General features: G+C 46.8%; 1 protein-coding gene across 8 annotated transcripts in view; it reads right to left on the reverse strand.

The window, feature by feature from the left end:
• The window catches only part of LOC119942831 (myosin phosphatase Rho interacting protein), a 253516-nt gene that overhangs the window by 196738 nt on the left and 38282 nt on the right, over positions 1-18496 (reverse strand). For all 8 annotated transcript variants that reach the window (XM_038763815.1, XM_038763816.1, XM_038763813.1 and 5 more), the window contains one exon: positions 14843-14908. In XM_038763815.1, coding sequence (XP_038619743.1) covers positions 14843-14908 — 66 coding nt within the window. The remainder of the gene's footprint in view (positions 1-14842; positions 14909-18496) is intronic.

Genomic DNA, 18496 nt, shown 5'->3' on the forward strand with positions numbered 1-18496 from the left:
TTTGTTTTGTTCTCTGTCACCCCGTTCTAGAAAGTGAGCCCACTGTTGGGTAGGGATCATCTCTGTATGTTGCCAACTTGTACTTCCCAAGCGCTTAGTACAGTGCTCTGCACACAGTAAGCGCTCAATAAATACGACTGATTGATTCTCCCCTCCACTCCCCCTTCCCTTCCCCCCCCCATCTCCTTTCCCTTCTCACCCCTCCCTTCTTCCCCATCTCTCCTCCCCAACCCAATCTTCCCCTCAACACTTTCCTGCTCCTCGGGCCCCAACATCGCTCCCCACCATCCCTATTCCAAGTCCCTTTATGAATATGAATATGTTGCCGACTTGTACTTCCCAAGCGCTTAGTACAGTGCTCTGCACACAGTAAGCGCTCAATAAATACAACTGAATGAATGAATGAATAAGTGTGGTAGTTAAGCGCTTACTATGTGCCAATCATTTTTCTAAGATCTAGAATAGATACAAGGTAATCAGGTCAGGCAAAGTCCGACCCACATGGGGCTCACAGCCTTAAATCTCCACTTTACAGATGAAGTAACAGGCATAGAGGTGTTAAGTGATTTGCCCAAGGTCACACGTGGCAGAGCTGGGATTAGAACCCACGTCCTCTGACTTCCAGGCAAATATTCTTTCCACTAAGCCGCACTTTATTAACACCCAGTCATCAGGACTTATTTCTGAAATCTCTCACTGGATAGGCCTTCCCAGACTGAGCCCCCTTTTCCCTCTCCTCCTACCTCCTTCCCCTCCCCACAGCACCTGTATATATGTTTGTACAGACTTACTGCTCTATTTATTTTACTTGTACATATTTACTTTTCTATTTATTTTATTAATGATGTGTCTAAAGCTATAATTCTATTTATTCTGATGGTATTGACACCTGTCTACTTGTTTTGTTTCGCTGTCTGTCTCCCCTTTCTAGACTGTGAGCCCGTTGTTGGGTAGGGACCGTCTCTATATGTTGCCAACTTGTACTTCCCAAGTGCTTAGTACAGTGCTCAGAACACAGTAAGCGCTCAATAAATACGACTGAATGGATGAATGAATAGGAAAAACACACTCAGGCTCCTGGCTGGCTGGTCTTGAACGGGCAGCTTCATTTGTGATGAAAAGCTAGTGGAACTGGAATTATTTCTCTTGCAGAAGAGTTGGCAATCCCAAGCATCCAAACAGGTGGAGTGTTTTCTAGGTGCAGAACACTGTATTGGCGGGTTGAGAATATACTAAGGAAGTAAAAGGCGCAGATAGGGGTCCCTGCCCTCTAGCAGCTTACAAACTAATGGTGAAAATCCCCATTTTACAGATGGACACAAATTCCTACTGTAAATCTTCAACGAGAGTCTCCAAGTGCGTGAAAGAATGGGAGGAGAAAGACAGTCAGCTTTTCCCATTCATTCATTCAATCATATTTATTGAGCGCTTACTGTGTGCAGAGCACTGTACTAAGCACTTGGGAAGTACAAGTTGGCAACATCTAGAGACGGTCCCTCCCCAACAACGGGCTGACAGTCTAGAAGGGGGAGACAGACAACAAAACAAAACATGTGAACAGGTGTCAAGTCAATCTTTTCCATCTTGTCGGAGGGTTGGGCAAAGCGAAATGGGAGGTCAACAGCAAGATGGATCTAGGTTAGGCTAAAGGACAAGTTAGGGTCTGTGAGACTTAGAAACAGATAAGTGAGATGACAAAAGTTCATCTTTGGCGATACCACGGTATTCAATGGAGTCCCGTTTTAGACAGTTCACAGGCCACTCTGCGTGGAGGTAGGAGATTGGACGGAATGACCTCTTAAGCCTTGTACCTTAGGATTCCTTCATGACATCATAATAATAATATTAATAATAATGATGGCATCTATTAAGCGCTTACTATGTGCAAAGCACTGTTCTAAGCGCTGGGGAGGTTACAAGGTGATCAGGTTGTCCTACGTGGGGCTCACAGTCTTAATCCCCATTTTACAGATGAGGGAACTGAGGCCCAGAGAAGTTAAGTGACTTGTCCAAAGTCACACATCTGACAAGTGGCGGAGCCGGGATCTGAACCCATGACCTCTGACTTACGGTAACAGAAGGAACACTCCCAATACAGAAAATGAACGCACATCCTCTTGCTACACTGCGGCCTTTTCTGGACTGCTTTGGTTCCTCCTGGGATAACAGCTGCTCCAAGTCCTCTTAAAGACTTTCCTGGGCTCCCGGCACCACGCAGCACCCTGACCTGCAGTTTCCCCGGCTCGATAAGCACAGAAACAGGGCCTTCCCCCAGCCAGCTGAGGCCCCGGGAGCAAGAATCAAGCTCTCCGTTTGGCAGCCACCGCTTAGCGTCCAACACCGGCACCATCCTCAAATCTGGCAATTACTCTCCCCTGCTTCAAAGTTGTATTGAGCCCGTTTTTCGATAGGGACCGTCTCTATATGTTGCCAACTTGTACTTCCCAAACCCTTAGTACAGTGCTCTGCACACACTAAGCGCTCAATAAATACGATGGAATGAATTAAAGGCTCATCTCCAGGAGGCCTTCCCTGACTATAAGCCTTCCTTTCCTCTTCTCCCACTCCCTTCTGACTCGCTCTCTTTATTCACCGTCCACTCCCAGCCCCACAGCACTTATGTACATATCCGTAATTTATTTATTTATATTAATGCCTGTCTCCCCCTGTGGACTAAGGTCATTGTGGGCAGGGAATGTGTCTGTTATTGTTATAGTGTACTCTCCCAAGTGCATAGTACAATGCTGTGCACACAGTAAGCTCAATAAATACGACTGAATGAATGAAAATGCAATGGGGGAAATGACTTTCCTGTGCTCCCTGCCTCTGTCGGGTGGGAGGACAGATGAAATGAACTTGTACTTCCTAAGCGCTTAGTACAGTGCTCTGCACACAGTAAGAGCTCAATAAATGCGATTGAATGAATGTTTTCCCAAGCCTCTAAAACACCAGTGGGTCAGGAGCCTGCCAGATACCAAAACACGGCAGCGCCAAAACTTCAACATCATCAGGAAAGAGACGACTGCTGTCGCGCAGGCCGCCTCCAGGCACCGTCAATTAGAGACTCACGATCCTGGAGTAATAGGGACATGTTCCATTTTCAATCCGGCTGCTTCCTTTGGCATGTGGGTGGCCCGCTCCCTCCTCGGAAAAAGTTGGGGGTTGACGACTTTACAAGGGAAGGGCGAAGAGTGATGAGACTCTACGATTCCCACCGAGCCTAACGAGAACTGTGTGCTTTAGCTGCCTTCACCCAGCTAAAATAAAACCTTCCCTCGCATCCCCAATACCACCAGCGCTTAGAACAGTGCTTTGCACATAGTAAGCGCTTAATAAATGCCATCATTATTATCAGCCACCGAGTTCCTTCAGGATGGTCCAGCGTGGGCACTGATACTTCACCCACGACCACCTTTAGTCCAATAGCAGCAGCTTGGCACATATGGCAGAAATCAAAATTGAAGCTCAGATCTTCCCAGGAGACCGGACACGGCTCTCCTGTGTCACAGAACCCTCCAAGGACCTGATAATGTGTGGAGCTACTGATGGTTAATGTTGTTTTTTCATTTTTTGGCTTCTTAGTATTTAAGTGCTTACTATTCAATCGTTAAATCATATTTATTGAGCATTTACTGTGTGCAGAGCACTACACTAAGCATTTGGCGATCCCCATGTGGGACAGGGACTGTGTCCAACCCAATTACCATGTATCTACCCCAGTGCTAAGTACAGTGCCTGGCACATAGCAGGTACTTAAATACCACAGTTATTATAGCAGAATGATAAACAGACACATTCCCTGCTCACGACTTTACAGTCTAGAGGGGGAGAGAGACATTAATGTAAATAAATATATTGTGTGCCAGGCACTCTACTAAGTTAATCACATTTGACACAGTCCATGTTCCACATGGAGCTCACAGTCTTAATCCCCATTTTACCGATGAGCTAACTGGGGCACAGAGAAGTTAAGTGACTTGCCAAAGGTCATACAGTGGACAAGTGGCGGAGTCGGGATTAGAACCCAGGTCCTTCTGACTTCCAAGCCTGTGCTCTATCCATTAAGCTGGTCTACTTCTCTTGTCCCACTCCCTTCTGAGTCATCTTTGCACTTGGTTTTGCGCTCTTTAATCATCCCTCCCTCAGCCCCACTGCACTTATGCCCAGACCCGTAATTTATTGATATTAACATCTGAATCCCCTTCTACACTGTAAACTCACCGTACGCAGGAAATACGTCTACCAACTCTGTTATACTGTAGTCTCCCAAGCGCTTAATACAGTAAGCGCTCCATAAATATGACTGACTGATTCTCAGGTGGTGCCACAACACCATCTCCTCCCCAACCGCCAACCAGCCAGTCCTTTCTCAACTCCTGGGCCTCCAGGTGCCAAAGTGTGCTCCTCTTGAGGTCACTTCTCCTCAGCTTGAACTCTCTCTGTGTGTATCCCTCTCTCTCTCTCTCTCCCCCAAGCTTCGTATCCAGCTCTCCAGCACCCCAGTCCATGTGACCACCACAAAATAGTTTCAAAAACACATCTTCCCCAGCAACCACATCCCAACTGAACGCCGGCCAGTATTTGTCCTCCAGCAGCCCGGCCCCGTGAACAAACGACGACAGCAATTAAAACCCTGGCAGGCTCCCCTACGTTCCCTGCTTTCCCCCATCCCACCACATTATCATCTGCTCCAACCCCACCCCCTCCACTCCCCACAAAACCGGATCTGAGGGACTCATTAGCTGCTGACCCCAACCTCCCTTCCAGATGTGCTCTCTGCCACAGGGCAGCGACGCCGGGTCACAAGGCCGCGGGGCTGGTAAGCAGAGCCCCGGCTCAGAAAGGGAGAGTGAAACAATGAATCCAGCTCCTCAAGACTCAATAAATGGTACATCACGGCCTCTTTAGTCCTCTTACTAAACCAAACGTGATTTCTGAAAATAATTCACACGTGGCAAACGGAACAATAAATGAGGACGGAGATCCCCGACCCTGAAAAATGAGCGAGGGTGAGTGGATAAGGCCGAGTGGCCAGCCACCTTGGGGGGGTCCGGCATCCGAGGTCTCCTTCCTGGGGCCGGAGTTCCTGTTCCGGAGTGGCGGAGCAGAGGGTAAACACGGCGGACAGATCTCCGAGCCGTGGCGGGGAGAGGGAGGGAGGTCCGCCTCTTATGCGGGGGGCATTGGGCAAGGTAGAGAGGAGGAAGGAGGGGAACAACAGGTGAAAGCTCCGAAAGATACAATGGACAGGCAGTGACCGTGGCCTCGTGGAAAAAACACAGGCTTTGGAGTCAGAGGACCTGGATTCTAACCTCGGCTCTGCTCCTTGCCTGTTGTGTGACCTTAGGCAAGTCACTTTCCTTCTCTGTGCCTCAGTTTCCTCAACTGTCAACTGGGGACTTAACACCCATTCTCCCTCCCCCTTAGACTGTGAGCCCCATGTGGGCCAGGGACCGTGTCTGATCCGATTACCCTGTATCTACCCCAGCACTCGGTACAACGTTTGGCACATACTAAGAGCTCAGCAAATACCACAATTATCATTATTGTCAAGCCACGAGGTTCTGTGGGGTCCTAAACCTGCAGGCTACCAAGTGAGCCTCAGGGAAAGCTACCACCCAGCCCCTTCTGGGTGGGTCTGTAGAGTCCAGGGCCCCTGGGGCCTCTAGATCTATCCTGGGGACATTATCTGACCTGCCACAAAGCTCGGCCAGGGTAGGGGAAAAACAAACACAAAAAAGTGAACCGTCAGCAGTTGCTCTTTCCCTCCCTCACTGATAACACTCGCCTGTGCTTGAGCAGGTTATAAATCTCTCCTCATCAAGGCTGCCTAGGTTAAAACTGCTTCCAACACAGGCTGGATGGGATGGGCCAGCCTGTCAGGGTGAAGACACAACTCACTCAAATTGTGATCTGGATCTCTCCCTCCGGGACGGAGACCGTTTAGTGAACACCAAGGAGAGAGGGGGTGCAGATCAGCCCAAGTCCCGTGGGAACGGGAGACATTCTGCAGATTCGGCCGGACAAGAGAGGCCGCGTTGTCCATGCTCTTCCTCTTGTCCTCAGACCCCCATCAGGAGGAAGAAACCACATCTTTATTTTCACTGTGATTTGATATATATATATATATATATATATATATAAAAATATATATAAATTTACAGATGGGGGAGCCAAGACACAGAGAAGGGAAGTGACTTGCCCAAAGTCACACAGCAGACAAGTGACGGAGCCGGAATTAGAACTGGGTCCTTCTGACTCCGCCACAAGTATGACCAGCCCCAAGCACACAACAGAAATGCCTGTTTGTGCTTTCAGCAGCCCTATGGGCTTCATTTATCAGATGGGAAAACTGAGGGAGGAGGAGGAGGAGGACAAGGAGTAATGCACAAAGAGAGGTGATGGACCCTAAATCATACGGTGCTTTAGGGCTTCTCTGTACCTGTTCCACCAGCCCAGCTGAAGTTCTTCTTCTTTACAAGCTACCCTTAGCTCATCTCTGCACACAGTAAGCGCTCAATAAATACGATTGATGATGATGATGATGATCTCATCTAAATTTGTTTTGATAAGCCTTCCCACACCTATACAATAAGAGCTCCTTAGGTGTAGGGCCTGTCTACTTCCAGTTTACTCAGTTGCCAACTATAGCACTCTGCACACTGGAGAGATTCAAAAAACTATCTGGATGGTGACTTAGTACAGTGCTAAGCGCTTAGTACAGTGCTCTGCACACAGTAAGCGCTCAATAAATACGATTGATTGATTGATTGACTGACGAGGACTGCAGCCTCCAGGCTGTGGGGCAGAGAAGGGAGGAAAAAAAATCAACTTCCCAAAAATACACAAAAGGAGTGGATGTCGTTAATCAATCAATGGTATTTACTAAGTGCTTACTGTGTGCCGAGCACCACACTAAGCACTTGGGAGAGTATGATGCATTACAGCTGGCAGGCGTGTTCCCTGATCACAATGAGCTTACAGTTTAAAGAGGGGACAGATATTAATATAAATTATGGATGTGGACATCAGAGTTGTTGGACTGAAGGTGGGGTGACTATGAAATGCCCAAAGGGGACAGATAATAATAATAATAATGATAGTATTTATTAAGTGCTTACTATGTATAAAGCACTGTTCTAAGTGCTGGGGAGATACAAAGTGATCCGGTTGTCTCACGTGGGGCTCACAGTCTTAATCCCCATTTTCCAGATGAGGGAACTGAGGCCCAGAGAAGTGAAGTGACTTGCCCAAAGTCACACAGCTGACAATTGGCGGAGCTGGGATTTGAACCCCTGACCTCTGACTCCAAAGCCCAGGCTCTTTCCACTGAGCCACGCTGCTTCCACAGATGGCATGGAAGGGAGAGGGAGCTGGGAAAAAAAAAGGCTTAATTGGGGAGGGCCACTTGGAGGAGATGTGACCTTAGATCAGCGAAGCAGCATGGCCCAGTGGGTAGAGGTCATGGGTTCCATTCCCAGCTCTGCCATTTGCCTGCTGTGTGACCTTGGGCAAGCCACTTCACTTCTCTGTGCCTCAGCTACCTCATCTGTCAAGCGGGGACTGAGACAAGTGAACCCCAAGTGGGAGAGGGACAGCATCCAACCCGATGTGTTTGTATCCACCCAGCGTTCAGTACGGTGCCTGGCACATTGTAAGCGCTTAACGAATACCATAATAATAATAATTATTATTATTAGGTGTTAAGGCTCGGAGTGGACAGGTACCAGGGAGAAAACCTGTAGGGCAACTGCCTCTATGGGTCGTGCGGCTCCGTTCTTCACACACCCAGCCCCTGTAGGGGACCACTTTTTCCTGGCTGGACAGGGAAGTGGGGAAGCGGCTCCAAAGGAAAAGAGTATTGTCAATAATAATGACAATAATAATGGTATTTCTTAAGCACTGTGCTAGATGCAAGATAATCAGGCCAGACCAGTCATACACGAGGCTCAAGGTCTAAAGGGGAGGGAGAATGGGTCATTTCATCTCCACTTTACAGATGAGGAAACTAAAGCACAGAGAAGTTAAATACCAGAAAAGAGAAAAGTCACTTAAGAGCTGGCTATGGGCCAGTCATGGTACTAAGCGCTAGGGTAGATACAATAATAATAATAATAATTAGTATTATTATTATTATGGCATTTATTAAGTGCTTACTATGTGCAAAGCACTGTTCTAAGCACTAGGGAGGTTACAAGGTGATCAGGTTGTCCTGCAGGGGGTGATAATCACGTGGGGCTCACAGTCTTAATCCCCATTTTATAGATGAGGAAATCGAGGCACAGAGAAATGAAGTGATTTGCCCACGGTCACACAGCAGACAAGTGGCAGAGCAGGGATTAGAACCCAGGTCCTCGCTCTTTCCACCAGCTGCAACTGCCCTCCGACCATTCACCAGCATTACAGCGGACTAGCAACCTCGCAATACGGCCATCATTCAGTCATTCATTCAATCGTATTTACTGAGCGCTTACTGTGTGCAGAGCACTGTACTTTGGGAAGTCCAAGTTGGCAACATATAGGGACGGTCCCTACCCAACAGCTGGTTTACAGTCTAGAAGGGGGAGACAGAAAACAAAACATATAAACCAAATAAAAGAAATAGAATAAATACGTACAAGTAAAATAGAGTAATAAACATGTATAAACATATATACAGGTGCTGTGGGGAGGGGAAGGAGGTAAGGCGGGGGGGTGGGGAGGGATCCACTTTGGGGCAGCACGCAAAGCCACGGTTCCTTGCCTCAGTCCTATTCTCTCACCAGGTTTCCTTTTTCCAATCTTTCTCCTTCCTACTCCACACTCCGTCCGGCTCGGGTCTTGCTCTTTGCCCACTCTGCCCTTTGTATTTTTCCCCTCAGAAAGCCAGACCTCCCCAGTGAGTGTTCCAGGTCATTACCTCTCCGGCCCTAATGACTCACCCAGTCCCACTGGGCAACGCTTCCTCGTCTAGGGTCCTCAGAGTCAGGGCTGGAGCCAAATGGTTTATATGTTTTGTTTTGTTGTCTGTCTCCCCCTTTTAGACTGGGAGCCCGCTGTTGGGTAGGGGCCGGCTCTAGATGTTGCCAACTTGGACTTCCCAAGCGCTTAGTCCAGTGATCTGCACACAGTAAGCGCTCAATAAATATTATTGAATGAATGAACAATAAACAGACATTCTCTGCCCACAATGATCTTAAGGCTAGAGGATGAGCTTCCAGTAATATGATTGAATGAATGAATGAATGAATGAATGAGCCTGCTGTTGGGTAGGGACCGTCTTTAGATGTTGCCAACTTGGACTTCCCAAGCGCTTAGTCCAGTGCTCTGCACACAGTAAGCGCTCAATAAATATGATTGAATGAATGAATGAACAATAAACAGACATTCTCTGCCCACAATGATCTTAAGTCTAGAGGATGAGCTTCCAGTAATGTGATTGAATGAATGAATGAATGAATGAGCCTGCTGTTGGGTAGGGACCGGCTCTAGATGTTGCCAACTTGGACTTCCCAAGCGCTTAGTCCAGTGCTCTGCACACAATAAGCGCTCAATAAATACGATTGAATGAATGAATGAACAATAAACAGACACATTCTCTGCCCACAATGATCTTAAGTCTAGAAGATGAGCTTCCAGTCTAGGAAGCGCTCAATAAATATGATTGAATGAATGAATGAATGAATGAGCCCGCTGTTGGGTAGGGACCGGCTCTAGATGTTGCCAACTTGGACTTCCCAAGCGTTTAGTCCAGTGCTCTGCACACAATAAGCGCTCAATAAATACGACTGAATGAATGAATGAACAATAAACAGACATTCTCTGCCCACAATGATCTTAAGTCTAGAGGATGAGCTTCCAGTCTAGGAAGCGCTCAGTAAAATACGACTGAATGAATGAATGAATGAGCCTGCTGTTGGGTAGGGACCGGCTCTAGATGTTGCCAACTTGGACTTCCCAAGCGCTTAGTCTAGTGCTCTGCACACAATAAGCGCTCAATAAATACGACAATGAATGAATGAACAATAAACAGACACATTCTCTGCCCACAATGATCTTAAGTCTAGAAGATGAGCTTCCAGTCTAGGAAGCGCTCAATAAATATGACTGACTGAATGAATGAATGAGCCCGCTGTTGGGTAGGGACCGTCTCTAGATGTTGCCAACTTGGACTTCCCAAGCGCTTAGTCCAGTGCTCTGCACACAGTAAGCGCTCAATAAATATGATTGAATGAATGAATGGAATGGGGACAAGAGAAGGGAAGCCCAGGCCTGCTGACTTTGCTTTCTAAATTCCCCATAAAGCAGCGCTACTTTGTAGACTAGCAATAACCCCTACAGCATTACCCTGATTTGCTCCCTTTTATTTCACCCTCAGCCCCACAGTGCTTTTTTTTTTCATTGATGGTATTTGTTAAACATTTACTATGTGTCAAGCACTGTACTAAGCGCTGGGGTAGATATAAGGTAATGAGGTTGTCTCAAATGGGGCTCACAGCCTTAATCCCCACTTTACAGATGAGATAACAGGCACAGAGAAGTTAAGTGACTTTGCCCAAAGTCCAACCTGATTTGCTTGAATCCACCCCAGTGGTTAGTACAGTGCCTGGTACACAGTAAGCACTGAAATGAAAAAACAAATAGGAATGGCTTTCACAAAATAAACAGTCTGCCCCTCTGGTTAGACCACTGGGCTACCAGAATTTTTCTAATAAAGATATGGACACAATGTGCATATTAATGGGCATGGAGCGGTAGAAATGCCCTTATAAAAAAATTATGTTATCTGTTAAGTGCTTACTATGTGTCAAACACTGTTCGAAGCGATGGGGTAGATACAAGTTAACCAGGTCGGACAGAGCCCCTCTCCCACGTGGGGCCCACAAGGAGCTTACAGTCTAGAAGAGACTGCAGATATTAATATATATTACATAAATGGGAAATGGCAGAGTGTAAAAAAAAAAGATGGCATTTGTTAAGCGCTTACTATGTGCCAAGCACTGTTTTAAGCATCAGAGTAGATACATGGCCATCAGGTTGTCCCACGTGGGGCTCACAGTCAATCCCTATTTTACAGATGAGGTAACCGAGGCCCAGAGAAGTTAAGTGATTTGTCCAAAGTCACACAGCAGAGTCAGAGGTCATGGGTTCAAATCCCAGCTCCGCCAATTGCCAGCTGTGTGACTTTGGGCAGGTCACTTCACTTCTCTGGGCCTCAGTGACTTCGTCTGTTAAAGGGGAATTAAGACTGTGGGCCCCACGTGGGACAACCTGATCACCTTGTAACCTCCCCAGTGCTTAGAACAGTGCTTTGCACATAGTAAGCGCTTAATAAATGCCATCATTATTATTATTATTAAGTGGCAGAGTCAGGATTAGAACCCATGACCTCTGACTCCCAAGCCCTTGCTCTTTTCACTAAGCCACGCTGCTTCTCATAAGGATATGAACATAATTTAGGGTGGGGTGAATATCAAGTGACAAAGTACAGATCTGACTGCATAGGTGATACACAAAATAAACAGTCTGCCCCTCTGGTTAGACCGCTTGGCTACCAGAATTTTTCTAATAAAGATATGGACACAATGTGCATATTAATCAATCAATCAATCATATTTATTGAGCGCTTACTGTGTGCACAGCACTGTACTAAGCGCTTGGGAAGTACAAGTTGGCAACATATAGAGACAGTCCCTACCCAACAGTGGGCTCACAGTCTATAAGGGGGAGACAGAGAACAAAACCAAACATACTAACAAAATAAAATAAATAGAACAGATATGCACAAGTAAAATAAATAAATACAGTAATAAATATGTACAAACATATATACATATATACAGGTATAATACAGGTATTAATGGGCATGGAGCAGTAGAAATGCCCTTATAAAAAAATTATGTTATCTGTTTAGTGCTTACTAAGTGTCAAACAATGTTCAGTCAATCAATCGTATTTACTGAGCGCTTACCGTGTGCAGAGCTGAGGGGAACTGAAGGCTTAGTCAGGGAAGACTTCTTCGAGGAGATGTGATTTTAGGCAGGCCACATAAGGAGGTCCCTCTCGGGATATATGTTTGTACATATTTATTACTCTACTTATTTTACTTGTACATATCTGTTCTATTTATTTTATTTTGTTAGTATGTTTGGTTTTGTTCTCTGTCTCCCCCTTCTAGACTGTGAGCCCACTGTTGGGTAGGGACTGTCTCTAGATGTTGCCAACTTGTACTTCCCAAGCGCTCAGTACAGTGCTCTGCACACAGTAAGCGCTCAATAAATACGATTGATTGATTGATTGATCACACCTGCAGAGCTGCCAGTACTCTACCAGTTTCTGTTATGGGAGGGAGGGTCAAGCAGAGGCATACCCATTCCATTTCTAGCTTGGTCAGTGGCTAGAGAGAGGAAGGCAATCTGCTACAAGTCAAAACTCACCCGTGCTGGGCAGCAGCAGCAAGTAAGAGAGTCGAGGGTGGTGACTCGAGTTTACTTCTCGGAAGAAGGCAGCGGTAAACCACTTCCATATCTTTAACAAGAAATCTGTACGGCTACACTACTACCCAAATGATTGCAGATGGAGGTAGGACATTCCAGGAGAGATGTGTCCATCGAGTCGCTACGGGTCGGGGACGATTCAACAGCAAGACCCACCACCACAGAGAGGGAAAGGAAGGCCCTGTGCCCTGGGGAGAGGGAGTCAAGGGAGTAGATCGTATGAGATTTTGTTCAGAGGTAAGGAAAGGCTGAGGGCTTAATGGGCTAGAGGATGCTGAAGGGGAAAAAAAAAGACTTGCCAGGAAACAGAGCACAGAGTTCTCTTCCATGTTCAATAATTCGGCCAAAGCTGAGGGTGAAAGACAAAGATGACCAAAGAAAACCTCCACCTCCCTCACCCCACAGAACCTGTTTGTACAGATTTATTACTCTATTTTACTGGTACATATTTACTATTCTATTTATTTGGTTAATGATGTGCATCTAGCTTTATTTATATTTATTTTGATGACGACACCTGTCCCCATGTTTTGTTTTGTTGTCTGTCTCCCCCTTCTAGACTGTGAGCCCGTTGTTGGGTAGGGACTGTCTCTACATGTTGCCAACTTGGACTTCCCAAGCGCTTCGTACAGTGCTCTGCACACAGTAAGCACTCAATAAATACGACTGAATGGATGAATGAATGAATATGCTTGAATGAATGAATAAATACGCTTGAATGAATGAATGACTTGACACCTGTCCACATGCTTTGTTTTGTTGTCTGTCTCCCCCTTCTATACTGTGAGCCCGTTGTTGGGTAGGGACCGTCTCTAGATGTTGCCAACTTGTACTTCCCAAGCGCTTAGTACAGTGTCCTGCACACAGTAAGCGCTCAATAAATACAATTGAATGAATGAGACGGCCAATGATCAGGCCAGACTTTGGGCTTCCAGAGGAAGAAGAACCTCTGGGGATATGTGGGGGAGAACAGGCTGGAGGATCTCTATCCAACTCCGGCTGCCTTGAGAGGTGGAAGCGGCCAAGGAAAATGAGAAGGAAAGTCTGTCTTCCCAAAGCTGTAAGACTCATCATCCATAACCCCACCACCGCTCACCTCCCTGACTCTTCCCCTGGCACAAAAAAACACAGGAAGACCGAGGGGGCGACTGCTACGGACAGAGTGACCCAAAACCACACACCCAGAACTCCGCCCTTTCGTCCAAGCACATACTGGACAGGGTGGGACAGGGCCCAGAAGCCACAGAGAACCAGGTCTTTCAACGCAGACATACCTAACCAGACACAACAGGATCATGCCCTGTTTGCAGTTCACCCCACCTCATGACCCTGAGAAAAGGGACACACTTCCTAGCTCCTTTACTGAGCCTGTGAGCAAGACCGGCTAAGTTTAGAGCTTAGAATTTTCTCTTTTATTTTTTTTTAAGAGAAAAGAGGATCAGGAAAGGGGAGGGGGAAGGAGACAGAACATTCTAGCTGACCCAGTTACCGAAGCCCTGCTAGTTTGCTTCAGCCAGAGCCCCAGAGGCTGTGAGAAACAAGGCGGCAATGCTCCAGCAGCCAAAAATCAGTGCTGAAAGCTCGGTGGACTCCCGAGCACAAAGGAACCCAGGACTCGCCAGCCCTAGTGCTACATAGTGAGGACAAGACCTTACGACGGCTTCCAAAAGGAGGTGGCCATCCTGGCTGACAGGCCGATGCCCCCTCCCCAAGAGAAGAACTAAATCGACTCCCTCCTCGTCCCCAAAGCCTCCGGGGCAGCCACAAGGTCATTGAGACAAAAAGAGACACTGCGAGAAAAAGGAACCACCACTACAACTGGGAGAGAGAAGACTACAACTGGGAGAAAGAAGCAAATCATCACTCCAGTTGACACATCCTTGCTGGACTTGTAATGATACATGACAGTTGGTGCGTGTGCCTGCACAACACACATACATACACACGCTTGTCCTAAATACGACAGATCTCAGACCTAAAACTTGGAGCCACGGGGAAAGCACCAGGCCCTATCTTCTCCCTAATCAGCAGCTGCAAACCATCACAGGGACAGGAACAGAACCCTACTCCAATCCCTGGGTGGAAACTTAAGGGACTTCTTGCAGCCATCTCACTGTATCTACCATGGCTGGTTCCAAGGGGATGGCCTTACGGACAAGATTTCTAACGTTCACCCCAACTCCCCACGATCTCCGAGGACGCCTACTCCAGCCCAGAGCAAGTTCAACTCAAGGCCCCTGCTACCACGTGGAAAGAGTCTTTCCATCTGCTATGCAGAAAACAAAAAATAAAGGACACTGGGGGGGGGGAGGGGGAAGAGGGACAGAAAGAGAGGAATTAGCTAGAGCAAGGGAGACGTCACTCACCATCTCGTCCAGGGCGTAGCGCAGGAGCCCATGCTCGTAGAGGATGAAGAATCTTCTCTGCCATTTCTGAAAGTAAACAGGTTGGGGGGGCGTTAACAGGAACCTGGGCCTGAATCTTCAGTTTCTCCCTCTGCACCAACCAGGGGCCAGTGACAGATTTGACCTCATCCATATGCCAGCTCAGCTTTTACCTAGTCCAGGGCATGGCAGAGCAAACTGTGTTGGACTCCCATAGCCCCCCAATCGCAGTTACAGAGGGCCCACTGTATGCACAGCACTGGATTACACGCTTGAGAGGGTAAAATTAAATTACTACGTGTGATCTCTGCCCTTGAGGAGCTTCCCAACAGCCCTCAAAAGGCCCATCTCGGGGCGAGGATGGACAGGGGAGAGAGTGAGAAACGGAAAGTGAATGCATAAAGACGTGTGTGCCCCTATGGTATACATACACGTTGGGCTTTCTGAAAGTGAAATTTAAGTGTGTGCAAGGGTTGCTTGATTGGGCCAGTGTAAATCCAACAATTCATTCCATCTCGCGTGGATGTGAAGACTGCCCCTTACCGTATTGTTACTTCGATCCACAGCACCTACAGTCCTTTCTAATTGCTTTTCACTAGGCTCACTGGTCTTCTGTAGTTATCGCCCAACGGACCATTTCTTTGACGTACTGTGAGACTTTGCTGCATTGCACCTCTAAAGTGTTTCTACCTTTTTATCTTTGCATTATTGGGCAGCGAGCTGCCTGGGTTGCAGAATTCAAGGAATGGATTCAACTTTGTGTAGCCATCGGAGGTCCTTTTTGTTGTTGTTTATTTTGTTTTATTAACGGCATTTGTTAAGCACTTACTATATGCTGGGCATTTAACTAAGAGCGGGGGTAGATAATAATAATGATGATAGCATTTATTAAGCGCTTACTATGTGCAAAGCACTGTTATAAGTGCTAGAGAGGTTAACAAGGTGATCAGGTTGTCCCATGGGGGGCTCACAGTCTTCATCCCCATTTTACAGATGAGGGAACTGAGGCCCAGGGAAGTTAACTGACTTGCCCAAAGTCACATAGCTGATAAGTGGTGGAGCCAGAATTTGAACCCATGACCTCTGACTCCAAAGCCGGGGCTCTTTCCACTGAGCCACGCTGCTTCTCCGGGGATAAAAGCGCTTACTATGTGCAAAGCACTGTTCTAAGCGCTGGGGAGGTTACAAGGTGATCAGGTTGTCCCACGGGGGGGCTCACAGTCCTCATCCCCAACTTGTACTTCCCAAGCGCTTAGTACAGTGCTCTGCACACAGTAAATGCTCAATAAATACGACTGAATGAATGAATCTCCATTTTACAGATGAGGTAACTGAGGCCCAGAGAAGTGAAGTGACTTGCCCAAAGTCACACAGCTGACAACCGGCAGAGCCGGTATTCGAACTCATGACCTCCGACTCCAAAGCCCGGGCTCTTTCCACTGAGCCACGCTGCTTCTCAAGCTAATCAGGTTGGACACAGTCCGGGTCCCACATGGGGCTCCCAATCTTAATCCCCATTTTACAGATGAGGTATCTGAGGCCCAGAGAAGTTAAGTGATGTGCCCAAGGTCACAGGGCAGACAAGTGGCAGAGCCGGGATTAGAACGAAATTCCTTCTGACTCCGAGGCCCGCTGTCTGTCTACTACACCATGCTACATGATTAAATTTATACTTTATCAGGCACACAGACTGAACATCCTTCAGATGAACTGTCCGTCCACAGCTCCTGACTGATTCTGCAGGTCCTCTTCCTGTGGGTGCTTCTAGGAACACAATCACCAGCATTTAGGAGTGCTTCAAGAACTCTGGATAATGCTCCCAGCCCACAATAAACACTGCCCAGAGGATTGGAATCGACTTCCAGATTCCTTATTGCACTGTCAAGCTTGGAATAAACTGGACCTACAATACTCAATAAATACGACTGATGATTGATAATACTGCCCTGCTTTTACTCTGCTGGGGATAGCGTGGACAACGCCACTTCAATTCTACTACAGATGGCTGCATAATGTGGAGTAATCTTCAGTGGCTGAAGAACTTTCCTGCATTTCCAAACTTTGAATAATTGCTGGAGTCCAGATCTGGCCAATGGTGTCAAATATTTCCAAAAGGCTCTAAAACTGGGTCTGGAAATATTTGACAATATCAAATATTGTTAGGAACAATATCAAAAAGGCTCTAAAACTGGGTCTTGATATTGTTCCTAACACTTCTGCGTCTGAGAGACAGTAGAAATCCCATCTGCGGGGCCCTGCTGGGGTCTAAATCCTCTCTGTGATTCTGGGAGCTCAATCCTGGAGGGCACTTGGCTACAATATTACGGGGAATGGAGACAAATTCAGTTTCTAAATTCATCTCTCTCCTCTTTCTTCAAAATGTCGAGAACGGTGGCATCTTAGAAATCCTGTGATGTGGCATCTTAGAAATCCTATGATATGGCCTCAGTATTCCGTATTTTGAAGGAGAGGAAAGCCTGTGCAGATAACTGAATAGAAAACCTCCTTATTGTTAAGATACCAACCAGGTTCAACAATCAGATCTGAGAGTTACCATTTTTAATAATTATCATCATCCTCATTATGGTATGTGTTAAGCCCTTACTATGTGCTAAGCACTGTTCTAAGCGCTAGGGCAGGCACAAGGTAATCAGGTTGTCCCACGTGGGGCTCACAGTCTTAATCCCCATTTTGCAGATGAGGTAACTGAGGCACAGAGAAGTGACTCGCCCACAGTCACACAGCAGGCATGCAGCAAAACCGGGATTAGAATCCAGGTCCTCTGATTCAATGGCCTGAGCTTTTTCCACTAGGCCATGCTGCTTCTCTACCTTCATTCATTGTTGGACCAAGAGTCATATATCCATCTAAGCACTTAACACAGTGTTTGGCACATATTGAGCACTTAAATACCACTATTATAATTAATAATAGTGGGGCACGTAAAGTACCATATTCTTTATGTTGTGTCACTTCACGGTGGGAAATACATGAAGCAGAGTGTTGAAGAGTGGTTGCCATCCCTTATATGTTGCCGACTTGTACTTCCCAAGCGCTTAGTACAGTGCTCTGCATGCAGTAAGCACTCAATAAATTCAACTGAATGAATGGATCACTAAGACTGCCTCTGTCTCAGGTGAGGGTCATTTGTTGCAGCGTGAATGGATTCATCTAACTCTCTGCAGTGTCCTGTCATAAGGGCTTTCTTAGCTTTCTGTTCATTCAATCGTATTTACTGAGCACTTACTGTGTGCAGAGCACTGTACTAAGCGCTTATGTGCCTCAAGCCATGGATCTTTACCTTTCTGACATCCTACTCCTCCCTATCATCCTAACCGGTATTCATAGCTTGTTCAGTCTTCCTCAGCCGAGGCATCAAAAAGAAGCCAGCCTTTTGGCTGGGACTGTAAGGTTTTGATGAGGCATTGTTTGGTTTGCTGCAAATACTTCTTGGATCTTGAAGACTCTCTCCAAGTCTCAGTGTTTTCCCCTGGCAGCATTTAGTCTTAGAGACTGCCTAATAAAGGGTACCTAGTAGACACCCAGTGACTGGTTACCTTCATAGAGGCAGATGAGGTGTCTTGCCCTAATTGGTCCTGTTTGATGTGGTCACAAAGTTTCTTACACGTCTTTTTC

The sequence above is a fragment of the Tachyglossus aculeatus genome, chromosome 21, assembly GCF_015852505.1.
Source record: "Tachyglossus aculeatus isolate mTacAcu1 chromosome 21, mTacAcu1.pri, whole genome shotgun sequence".
Lineage (NCBI taxonomy): Eukaryota > Metazoa > Chordata > Mammalia > Monotremata > Tachyglossidae > Tachyglossus > Tachyglossus aculeatus.